We start from the raw sequence: 13,137 nt of genomic DNA on the forward strand, positions 1-13,137 counted from the left end.
CTCCTACCCACCTCCCCGTGAGCCTGTAGTGTCTGGGTGCACGTTCTCATGAAAGCTGGTAAGCTGGCATTAGGACCGACGCTCCAAGTGCAGTGGCTTCAAAGTATGCAAATTTTCCCAGGAAATTGTCCCAGGTAATTCCTTTGAGGAATAATGAGAGTGCCTTCCAGGGAAGTAATGTAGCAGAGCAGCCAAGAGTGCAGGTACAGGGATGAAGTCAGGGCTGTGGCTTGAATCCTCACCTTCTGGGGCCAGCTGTGTGGCCATGGGTAAGTGACACCTTGGTAATGTGAGCCATTTCTCTAATCTCTAAAACGTAGGTATTAACATCCATCTTGTAGGACTGATGGGGGATTAAATGAGAACATGAATGTCGAGTGCTCAGTAAGTGATGGTTCTTCTTATAGTTTCACACAGACTGTTGACATTCTTTGTAATCTCTTATTAGCATAATAAATTCTGAGAAATATTAAGACAGATATTTTCCCCATTGTACATACAAAGAAATTGAATCTTCTTAGAAATGGCCTGTTGCAGCTCATAAATGACGAAGTATGGGCTAGAATCCAGGTCAGCAAACTCCTTAGGGTTTACCTTCAAAATGTCTAGACTCTGACCCTTCTCCTTATCGTCACTACCACCCTGCTACCGGCCGCCATCATCTCATAACTCCTAACCGGCCTCCAGTTCTACCCTGCCTCTCTTGTCAAATCCCCACACAGTAGCCAGGGAGGTGTGGTCTTGACTCCCTTTGTGTCATACCTCATCTCAAACTCTCCGATGGGTTTTCCATTCTACTTAGAGAGAAAAGCCAAAACCCCATTAGCCCCTCAAGGCCTAGTGAATCTGTCCCTCAACGCCTTTGACCTCTTTTCCACTCCAGCCACACCAGGTCCCTTGCTGTTCCCTGGACACTTTTGGCACTGTGCACCTACAGGCCTTTGACTCACTGTTCCTCTACCAGCATGTTTATTCTGCTATCTTAGTGGCTTATCCCTCTCCTCTTCAAGTGTTTCTCAAGTGTCATTTCCATAGTTCTTTCTTGACCACCCTATTTAAAACCCACCTCACCCCTACAACCCCCAGTCCCCTTGCCTGTTTCAGTTTTCTCCATAGAACTTCTTCTAACATTAATACATATTACTTCTTCGAATCATCACCCATATTACTCATTTATTTTGTTCGTGGTCTATCTCCCACCACTAGAATGACAGCTCCAGAGCACAGGACTCTGTGTACATTACTGTGTTTCTAGTGCTTAGAACAGAGCCCGGCAGACAGTAGGTAACTCAACAGAAGCCTGTTGAAGGATGGAATGCCAGTGGAGGGTTCTCTCCACTAAACCATATCACTTTCCTTAAAGAAGGTATTATTTCATCTAGCCAGGATAGGACAGCCTATGCTATTCAAGATGGTAGGCTTTGAGTAAAACCAGACTCACTCAGACAGGTATCAAAAATGTCTGAAAATAAAGACTCAGATATTCTATTTGCCTCAGAATTTTCCGAGACCTGCAATCAACCCAATAATGCCCTGGAACAAAAGCTGTAGGTAAGCAAAATTTTACCCAATTTTTTTCAAGAAGCACTGTACTAGTATCGGCACAAAATGTTCACCCTCTGACAAGCTTGTTGTCAATGGCAATTCAATGCCCATAGATGTAAAACAGAAAAAATAAATATTTATATGAAAAACTATTAGAATTAAACAGATTGTAAACTTCTATTCAACAAATCTTTCTTGAGAACTTATGAGGTAGGTAGCCAGCATTGTGCCAGGCACAAAAGCCATGGGATGAGAGCCTTTCCTGCCTCCACATCTTGCCAACTAGTGGCAAAACCAAGTGAATAAATGGCAAGAGAAGTAAGTGCCACGGGAGGGCCACCAGATACATTGAGAAGAACCTAATGCCATCTTGGCTTATCAGGGGAGGCACCACCAAGATCTGACCTTTCGCTTAACACATGGTGGTAGGATGAAGGTGGTGGCAGAGATGGCCCAGGAACTGCTCGGAAAGGAAGTATGAAATATGAGGGCAAGAATGGTAAGAGTGAAGTGAGATGAACAGGCAGATCTAAGAGGTAGAAGATTATGAAGGTGTAAAGAGTGCCCTTCTAAAACCTGCGAAAACGGTTTTCCCTGGCAAGTAAAGGATTCAAACTCCAGTTCAGAACCAAGTAACTTCTTTGGACAAGAAAGAATTAATCATGGCTAGTTCCACTTCACAAGAGTAGGTCTCATGCACAAGCACTAAAAGTTATTTGGACAATGACAGCCAGATGTAGCAGTGAGAATCCAAGCAGAATGATGCCCAATAGGGCAGCTACTGGCTCACATGAGTGTTTAAGATAAATTAGGTAAACATTTTAAAATTCTGCTCCTCAGACACACTAGCTGCCTTTCAGGTGCTCACAAGCCACATGTAGCTGGCGCTCTGGGTTAGACAGGGTAGAGAATGTACCCATCCCCGTGGACAGAGCTCTGGGGCAGGCAGCTCTCCCCTGGATGTTGTTGTCATTGTCATTACTTTCAATACATTAGATTTAGTGAATCACATAGTCTTATAAGCACAGGAGAAGTTAATTGCTACTATAAATTATATCTATGGCATACAAAACAACTCATTCCCTAGTAAAGCCTAGATAGATTACAAGTCTGAACGACCTAAAATAATACCAGAAAGAAGACATGAGAAGTGAGTAAATGAACAAATAGTAGACAAATGTACCAAACTGGCCACATTCCAACTTGAAATAAATAAATGGCTAAACATTTAGGAGGAAGCCATGTATTTGCATAACACATGGTTTGAATACGTCAATTTGTTTTACAAAACGTCCATCACATTTTGCCTGTGCTGCTGGTGAACGTTTTGGGTTTGTTTGTGTGTGGTGCTGGCAATGGAGTCCAGGGCCAGGCACACACTCTACCACTGAGTTAGCTTCCCCTCCCTCCCCCCCCATCCCCCTTGAATTCACATTTGGATGTGAATTCTCCCATCCAAATACTAACCAGGCCGAACCCTGCTTAACTCCCGAGATCAGACAGGATCGGGTGCTTTCGGGGTGGTGTGGCCATAGGCTCATGTAGGTGCTCCATGTTCTACTTGGCTGATTTCTGGATCTCAAATTCAGACTGGGGCTGGGGTTGACTGGGAGATAGGGACAATCCCCCTCCTGGTTAATGGGGCAGCACAGGAGGGGGCAGTGGGCTCCAGTGACGACATTACCTGTGTTCCACTCATGGAGGCAGCTTCCCCAGGGGAGGTCAGTGGTAAAGCTGCTGAAGAGGTAGAAGAGGGCCCAGGCCAGCACGATGATGTAGTAGGTGTTAAGGAGGACGACGATCGTCTGGGAGGCGTAGCCGATGCCTGGGCGGGGTGAGGACAGAGTAGAACTAGGTTGGGACGGTGCACAGATTCCTCACACACCTCCCACCCTGTTCAGGAAGGGGCCTGCATGCCACCATCAGCTCCTAAAACAAGATACTGGGGCCAACGCTCCTGGCCCTCCTTTCCCACCCCAGCTCCAACAGCCCTCCCAGGTCAGACAAGGACTTTCCTCCTGCCTCCTACTGCACTGGGCCTGCTCGCTGTGCACTTTCATCTTTCTCAGACTCTGGAAGTTCGCTTATTCAAAGTTATTTTTAGAATAGGTAAGATTAACTCCATGATAGCACTAGTTAATGTTCCCCAGAATTAGTCTGACATGTTTCTGAAACATTAAAAACACAAGTTAAAAGCAGAGGCAGACAATTCACGTAGGAGAAATGCAAATATGAATGAACATCTTTAAAGAATATTTATCCTCTCGTAATTACAGCTGTGTAAAATGAAACAGTCATGACATACCACTCTGCAGAGACACTAGCATTCAATCCTAGAACAAAAACTATGCATATTCCATACTGATACATTATAGGCGCTATAGAAAGAGAAAGAAATATTGAAATAGAACTCCCAAATGTTCCTCAATGAGTGGATGCTTAAACAAACTGTGGTATCTGGTCGATGTGGAGTACTACTCAGTAATGAAAAAGGAATGGTCTATTGCTACACAAAAGAACCTGGATGAGTCGAGGGCATCATGCTGAGTAAAAAGCCAATCACGAAAACATCATGTACTGCCAAGTCCGTTCATATGACACTCTCACAATGACAAAATTAGAGGGAAAGAAGACAAAATAGGGACTGACAGAGGTCAGCTATGGGGAGAGACAGGGGAAAGTGTGACTGCAAAGGGGCAATGTGAAGGAGGTCATTGCAATGATGGACTGTGAGGATCTTGGTGGTGGTGGTCACACAGATCTAGACGCGATAAAATCAGACAGAACCATCGGAACACATACAACTGAGGGTGCAGGAAACCACTTCCATCTGAACAAGGTCTGTGAATACAGTACCACAGTTCTGGGGTTTCCTATTATTCTGTAATTATGTAAGATGTCGCCATTAGGGAAAGCTGGACAAAGAGTTCACAGGACCTCTCTGCACTACTTTGGTGGCTTTCTATGAATCTATAAATGTTCCAAAATAAAAACTTAAAGAAAATACTGCTCAAATAAGCAGAGAAATGAAACAAACACCCTAAAAGTGAAAGTTATCTTGTCAAGATGAAATGACTATTAATGAACTAGTTTATTCTTCACTTAAAATTCTCTTTTTAAATGTTTTATAATTGATTAAATATATCTTTAAAATATAAATTATTTAATACATATATAGCTAAGATAGTTTTGTACTCTACTAATTTAACCTGCAGCCTTTGTCCTATCCTTGTCTGTTTCTCCCTCATCTTCTGATGGATCAAGCGCAGCCCACAAACCAAAGGTACGTACACAGAGACACAAGAGTCTTGCCTGAATCTCAGAACCACTGTTCGTGGTTCAATCATTCCAAATAAAATTTATAACCACAAGTGAAGATTCTCTGGATTTGACCACGTTACTCACCCTCAAAGATGGGGCAGATCTTCCTCCAGGCTGTGATACCTCCCTGGCTAGTGTACTGGCCCAGTGCAGTCTCCAAGAGAAAGACAGGAATGCCACAGGTAAAGAGAAAGATGAGGTAGGGGATAAAGAAGGCACCTGTGGGGAGAAAACAGGCCTTCCATTACCTGATAAAGTCCTCTTCATGGTCCACACTCACATCCTCCCATTACCACCCAGTCCAAATCCTAGCAGTGGGAAGCATGCAAAACTGCAGGAGATGTCTGTCTACATGTCTGGAACTACAGCAGTGATCAACAGTCACCAAGTTACCTAGGACCTACACAGTCCCATTTTCATAATGCAATTTCAATATATACCTACCAATGTTTGCTCCCTAAATCACACTTGAGAATTAGGAAGGAGCTCATTGAGTGGTTAACAACCCAGGGCCATGAGCACAGCCCACAGTCTATAATTCTTTTCAAAGAAATGCATGCTTCTAATGTCAGGTCGGGGGGTGGGCAGGGGCTTGCTGTGTAGCCTATGTTGGCCTCAAACTCTTGATTTTCTGCCTCAGCCTGCCAAGTGCTGAGATTACAGGTGTGTACCACCACACCCAGCTCAGGTAGGGATTTTCAGTAGGATGAAATCAGATTGCCCTTTAGTAATTTTTCTGCTTCTGTTTTCATAACCATTCACTGAGATGAGCCTACAGGTATCAGAAATGCTGGCGTTTTCTCTACATGGACTTCTATCTCCTGCCAAAGTGGATAGGGAAGTTCACAGAAAAGAGTACCACAGGTGGGAGAACTACCCAGAGAGGGAAACCTGACCTCTGCACAGCATGCCTCAAACTTCCAACTGTCCTGGTCAGCACAGAGGTGCAAAGAAACCACCTGAGGTGAGAGAAAGAACTACTCAGAAACCTTAAAAGTCAGTTTTAATCTGTTCCTACTAGCCAGACTGAACCACTGCAGGAGTCACCTGATGCTGACTACAGCCTGTGGAAGAGCGATTGCTTGTAGTGGGTAATAGTTATCTCTAGACAGAACACAATTCCATTCCTTTCTAACAACCTTAAAGCAAGGTACAAAGGGATCTAGAGCCTTCACTGGTCCCAGAACAGAACTCAAGAGTATTTATAGAAACAGAAAACTATCCAGCAACCAGCAAAGCAAAAAAACCTGCCAGGTCTGGAATCCAACAAAAAAATGACCAGGAACAAAGAAGCAGGAACATGTTTCTCATTATAAACGATCAATCAATCCCCTGAATCTGACCCACAACTTATACAGATGTTAGAATTAGCACATAGGGACGTTTAGAAAGTTATAATTGTACCACATATGTTACAAAAAGTTAGAGACATTAAGGATGTTGAAAAAGACCCAAATCAAACTTCTAGAGATAAAAACAATGTGTGAAATAAAATAATACACTGAATGGAAATGACGTCAGTAGTTTGCATAGATTACAGGCACAACCATGCACATCTGTAATCCCAGCTATTCAGGAAGCCAAGGCAGGAACATTGCTTGAGTCTAGGAGTTTAAGACCAGGCTGGGCAACACAGAGAGACGCTATCTGATAAGCCAACAAAGGAACAAAGCCAATAATGGAATAATCAAAAATCCAATTAACCCAAAAGAAGGCAGCAGAGGAGGAAAGGAAGAACAAAGAAATAACAGGATAAACATAAAATAAATAAAATAGGTTTAACCTAACAATATCGATAAGTACCTTAAATGTAAATGCTGTAAATATTAAATATTATAATTAAAAGACAGAGATTGATAGATTGGAATTTTTTTTAAAAAACTAATAAGATTCAACTATATGCTGCCTGAAAGAAATGCATTTCATCTGAGTGTTGGTGGCTCACACCTGTAATTCTAACTGCGTGGAAGGCTGAGATTGAGAGGATAGAGGTTCAAGGCCAGCCTGGGCAAAAATAGTTCACAAGACCCCATCTCCAAAATAACCAGAGCAAAATGGACTAGAGCTGTGGCTCAAAGTGGTAGAGAGCTTGTTTTGTCAGCATGAAGCCCCAAGTTCAAACCCCAGTCCCACCAGAGGAAAAAAAAGATATGAAGAGGTTAAAAGTAAAACAGCGGAAAAAGATACATCATGCCAATACTAATCATAAGAAAGCTGAAGTGGTTTGTTTGTTTGTTTGTTTGTTTGAGACAAGGTATTACCATGTAGCCTAGGTTCACCTCAGTCTCCAAACTGCTGGGATTACAGGCTTATGCCACCATGCCTGGCAAGCGTTTATCTTAATATTACAAAAAGCAGATTTCAGAGCAAATAACATTGTTAAGGGTAAAGAAGGTCATTTCATAATTGTAAAGGGTCCAAGTCATCAAAAGGGCATAGTATCTTAAGCTCAATTCCATCTAAAAGCAGAGTTTTAAAATACATGAAGCAAAACTAATAGAACTGCAAGGAAAAAATTGATAAATTTCTAATTAAAATCAAAATTTTTAATATTCTTCACTCATTTATAGAACAAGTATACAGAAAATCAGTAAGGATATAAAAGATTTCAAAACCATATAAACCAACTCAATTTACATGACATGTATAGAATATTCTAACCAACAGCAGAAATATACAATATTTTCAAGCATACATGAGATAGTTACCAAAACAGACCATACCTTAGTCCACAAAATAAATCACAGTAAGTTAAAAAATATTCAAGACATACAAACATGTGCTCTGATTAAGTTAGAAGACAGTAGGAGAAAGGCATTGGAAAATCCACACATATTTGGAAATTAGGTAGCACACTCCTAAATGACCCATGAGTCAAGTAAGTAGAATTTGGCAGTAATTAATGTTGATATTTCATAGTGGTGCTAAGAAAATTGATAAAATTCTAGATGACATAAGTTACCAGTATGACAAATGAGAGATAGTAAAAGGATAAGAAGAAAATACATGAAAAAGTCCATGTTAAGATCTATAACAATTTAGGTAAGATGGACAAATTCTTTGCAAAACACAAACTATCAAGCCTGTAATCCCAGCTACTGGAAGGTGAAGGCAGGAAGATTGTGAGCTTCAGGCTAGCCAGTCAAATCTGAGGAAGACCCTCTCTCAAAACAAACTAAAAACAAAAGAGCGAGGGGCCTGGCTCCAGTGATAGAGAGCTTGCCCAGTGGCCCTGGGTTCAATCCCTACTACCACAAAAGAAAGAAAAAATCTGAATTGTACTTTAATTCTTACAGATTGATTTTTTTTTTAGTTAAAAAAAAAACCTTCCTGTGAAAAAACTCCAGACCCAAATGACTTCACTAGTGAATACTCCAAACATTTAAGGAAGAACACCAATTCTACATAAACTGTTGTAGAGTACTGAAACAGAAAGATTGCGTCTGACTCATTCTATGAAGCCAGCATTATTGTGATAACAAAAGCATACAAAGAAACTAAAGGAAAAGAAAATTAAGAACCAATATATCTCATGAACATAAAATTAAAAAATTAAACAAAAGATTAACAAATCCAAATTAACACTATGTTAAAAGGATAATCTATAGCTTAGTATGTTGGCTCATGCCTGTAATCCCAGCACTCAGGAGACTTGCAAGTTTGAGGCCAGCCTGAGCTACATCGTGAGAACTTGTCTCAAAAACCAGAAACAAAACAATAACACAAAGATAATATATTAGGTAGTGGTGTTTACTACAAGAACACAAAACATTAAAAAAAAAAACCAATGTAATTTGTCATGTTAATGAATTTCAAAAGAACCATTTGATAATTTTATAGATGCAGAAAAATTATTTGACTGAATCCAACAGTCATTCCTGATAGAAACTCTCAGTAGATGATGGGTAGAAAAGATCCTCCCTAACCTGATACAGAACACCTACAAAAACCTGTTACTGACATCATGCTTGACGGGGAAGGGCTGCAAAGACTGAGAACAAGAAGAGGGAGCCTACTCTAACCACTTCTGTTCAACCCTACACTGGACAGGGCAGTAAGGCAAGACAAGGAATGAAAGGTTATTCAGATTGAAAGAGAGGGGAAAACTGCTTTATTCACAGAGGACATGATATTCTATGTAGAAAGTAAGTTCTCTAGAATGTGCAAAAAAAGAAAAAAAAAACCCTACAAGGGTCAATAAGTATGAGTTTAGCAAGGTTGGAGAACAAGATCAACATATAAAAATTGATTATTTTTCTAAATACTGGAAACAAACAGTCATAATTTAAAATTTAAGAAATAACACCACTCACAATAGCATAAAAAGATGAAATACTTAAGTACCTAAGAATAAATCTGATAAAAGTTATAAAAGATATGTGCACTCACAAGTATAAAGTATTGGTTTTTTGTTTTTGAGACAGGATCTTACTGTGTAGCTCACGCTGGTCAGACTCCTATACAGCTCAGCTTTACCTCAAACTTGTCATCCTCCTATCCCCTGCCTCCCAAGTGCTGGGATTACAAGTATGTGATACCATGTCTGGTCCAAACAGAATTTGTTTTTTGGAGGTACTGGCGGTTTGAATTCAGGGCCCGTGCTTGTTAGTCAGGCACTCTATAACTTGGGCCTTGTCCCTATGCCGTTTTGCTTCCATTATTTTTCAAATAGGATCTCCTGTTATTGCCTGCGCTGGCTTGGACTGCAGTCCTCCTACCCCTTGCCTCCTGTGTAGCTGGGATCACAGACACATGCCATCATGCCCAGCTTATTGGTTGAAATGGGATCTTCCCACACTGGCCTCAAACCACAATTCTTTCGATCTCTGATTCCTAAGGACTACAGGCATTAGCTCCCGCACTGACCAGACAACTGATTGTTGACCGACGTAAAGGCAATTCATTGGAAAGAGGATAGTCTTTCCAGCAAATGGTGCAGAAACAAGTGGACACAACAAAAAAAGTACTTCAGTCTGAAACTTCATTGTACAAAAAATTAACCCAAGTCTATTAAATCATATACTTAAATGTATAACCTAAAACTATAGAACTTCTAGAAGAAAATCTGAGGCTTTGAATTGGACAAAGATTTCATGTGACACTGAAAATTGGGTTCATAAAAGAGCAAATTGATAAACTGAACTTCATCAAAATTTAGAATGCCTGCTCTTGAAAAGACTGTTGAAAAAAAGAAAACTACAAGACACAGAATGAGAAAAAGTATTTGCAAGATGCTTATAAGGGATTTGAATCTGGAATATGTGAAGAAATCTTAATGACAAGGGCTGAACACTGGCACAACTATGGATGAACCTCAAGATAGTTATGAAAGAAGCCCAACAAATAAAAGTAAATAGTTTATGCTTCCATTTCTATAGAAAGTCAAAGAGATGCAAATGGTGATAGACGAGGCCAGTGGTTGCACTAGGCACAGAAGCAGGGGGCAGAGATGGGCAGAAGGGATTATTAGGAAGGGGCAGGAGAGAACTTTGGGAAGTGATGGATATGTTCATGATCTTGATTGTGGCAGCAGCTTCGTAGGTATATACATATGTCAACAACTTAACAAGCTAAGGGCTGGCCAAGTGGCACAAGTGGTGGAGTGCCTGCCTAGCAAGCATGAGGCCCGAGTTCAAACCCCAGTGCCGTCAAAAAAGAACAAATTGAACTGTACACTTTAAATCTGTGCAGTTTATTCTAAATTAAGGGGGAACAGAGTTCTCCACTTCTTCACCTTTCCCATCCATAGTTTGTAGTCAACACACCCATAATTCAGGCATTAGTGAGCACTTGATTACCCTAAGTCCAAAGAAATAATGGTTGGAAACAATTGAGCCTCATAGATCCATAAGTCAATCAAAGGCTTGCTGCACAAGAGGGATGAATTAGGGAAGATAGAACCCAGTAGCTGAAAGGAAGTCTCTGCTGAGAACTCCAATCATTCCAGAAAGAGTTAACAGCCTCGCTCAAGCCCCTCTTCATATCTACACTGCCTGCTTTTTACCAGTAGGCCAAGCCAATGATTAACTGTGGTCAGCTCTTTTCCCTTCCCCCTCTGCTTCCTTGAGCACCAAGGGCAGCCTGCCACAAAGTCCACACCTGCTAGGAAGAGCTACTGCCCTAGATGTGAAGAAGGGGTCAGGTGTTGGGTGGAGTCCAAGAGTCACCCAGGGAGTTCTGAGAAGCACTTGCCTCATTCCACCTCCAGTCACCACCATCAAAAGATGGAGTCAGTCCTGGAGATGGTGGATGGCACTCACAGTTACCTGCATTCCCACATCACCCATGTGAGTCTCCACAAAATTCCAAAGTGTGCTGCCTCCTCCCACCCACGTGATGGGAGAGACCAATTTCCATTCTAGAAACAATGGTTTTGCTGGTCAGGTTCTCTCAAAGGGAGCACACCTGTGGTGTCACCTGTAATGTTCCAGCTACTTCTAAAAAACAGAATGAATAGTTACATGCTCTAATCAACATTAGCCTGACCACCAGTGGGCACTAAATAACACTAAAAATGGTAACAAATTGTCATCTGCTACTAAAACAACTTACCTATGAAGAAAGGCTTTGGAAGCTACAAACAGCATCAAGGCTAATGGTACCCCTTGATTTAATCCATTTAGTCCTGCTTACATTGTATCCCTAAGCACTGTCACTCCTTATAGCCTACAGCTGAGATGAACAGTTTCTACCCTTCCCCTCCAAGATTCCTGTTTCTGAGAGGTCCATCTGTGCCACGTCCTGCTGCGCCCTCACATGGGGACTCCAGTCTTAAGTATTCAGCCAGCCAGATCCCAGCTGAAGGCCCAGATTCTGAAGCACCCAGGATCTAGGTGTTTGAGGACTGAGGATCAGAAGAGAGAAAGACTTGGAAGGGGTTCGGAAGGAAGGAAGCACCTGCCCTCCCTCAAGGTGGTTTCTATCTGTTGCTCTGAGACTAGCAAAACCAAGGCATGGGTGACCTCTGCCTCTGGTTTTTCAACAACCTAGACTTGGAAATTAAGTGAGAATAGCTGACCGACAAGCTAGTTTTGTCTGAGCTGAGATTAGAAGGCAAATTTAATTGTATTACAAAAATCTCCTACCACCTTCCTCCCCATATCCCACCTCTTGAGTTATCCAGAATCTCCTTATCCCCATGGTTGGAGCCTTAGCTAGATAGACCCTGCTAGAAGATCCATATTTGCTTTTCCTTCCAGAGAACTGAGGATGGAAGGCTGGAGAAAAAAGTTCAAGTTTGCAATTTCTTCAGCCAATTGGCGAGTTCCGGGATCCACGCTGCTACTCTGACACGTTACTACTCCTATGCCACACTCAAACTGGCTGACTTCCACCCAGGAGGAAGAATGCAAAGCCACGTGCATCACTCGTTCCCGTGTTGTCCCAATAACACAGACTTCCGACTTCCAATTCTTCTCTGTTGCCATTATCTTAAACCCATTCCAATCGGTGTTTGTCCTGCCACTCCACTGCAACTGCTCTTATTCAGACCACCAATGACTTCCATGCCGCTAACTCCAACAATCAATTCCCACCCATCTCCCTCCTCCTTGACATAATTTCTTTACTTGGCTTTTCAAAACACTTCATCCTGCTTACTAGTTACTCTGTCTCCATTTCTGGTTCTTCCTCTGTTCCCAGATCCTTTAAGTTTCTTGATCTCTTATACTTTCAAATTTATATCTCCAGCCAGACGTTTCTCACAAAGTCCAGTTTCATATATTATACTGCCTAACTGATAACTCTACTTAAATATTTCATGGATATTTCAATTCAGCATTCCAAAAATGCAACTGTTTATTTTCTTCTCAAAATCTGCTCTTTTCATGGCCTTTTATATCTCAGAAAATGAAAACACTTTCCTTACAGTGTATTCAGGTAAAAAATAAAATTAAATTTAAAAACCCTTGATTATTTAGACAGGGAGGTAGCAATGGTGATGGCAAGTGGTTGGATTTCACAGCTCTCACATGGAGAATACCTCCAGATGGAGGTATTCTCGGTGCTGAGGAACGTAGTCTGCCAGCAGCCAGGGTCCAGGAAACTGAAGAGGCCCCATCTGAAGGCCCAGCTTCTGAAGCATTTGGGATCTGAGTGTTTGAGTAGAGTCAACAGTTAAGAGAGAAGAGAATCAAGAATGAATCCAAGATTTTTAACCTTGCATATAGTCTTCTTCTGCCCTTACTTCCCGATTATCAGTTCTCAACACAATGGTTAGAGACATTACTTTAAAATGTGAGATCATGCCACTCCTGCTCAGAGCTCTGCCCT

The 13,137-nt window shown here is 41.6% G+C and overlaps 1 protein-coding gene across 4 annotated transcripts in view; it reads right to left on the reverse strand.

Moving 5' to 3' along the window:
- The window catches only part of Slc6a13 (solute carrier family 6 member 13), a 43,509-nt gene that overhangs the window by 16,263 nt on the left and 14,109 nt on the right, over nucleotides 1-13,137 (reverse strand). For all 4 annotated transcript variants that reach the window (XR_012448918.1, XM_074076329.1, XM_074076326.1 and 1 more), the window contains 2 exons: nucleotides 4,951-5,085; nucleotides 3,230-3,370 (listed from right to left, as the gene is read on the reverse strand). Coding sequence is in view for 3 of the 4 variants with exons in the window: in XM_074076329.1 (XP_073932430.1) it covers nucleotides 3,230-3,370; nucleotides 4,951-5,085 (276 nt within the window). In the remaining variant the exon portion in view is untranslated. The remainder of the gene's footprint in view (nucleotides 1-3,229; nucleotides 3,371-4,950; nucleotides 5,086-13,137) is intronic.

Source organism: Castor canadensis, chromosome 6 (assembly GCF_047511655.1).
Source record: "Castor canadensis chromosome 6, mCasCan1.hap1v2, whole genome shotgun sequence".
Classification (NCBI taxonomy): Eukaryota; Metazoa; Chordata; class Mammalia; order Rodentia; family Castoridae; genus Castor; species Castor canadensis.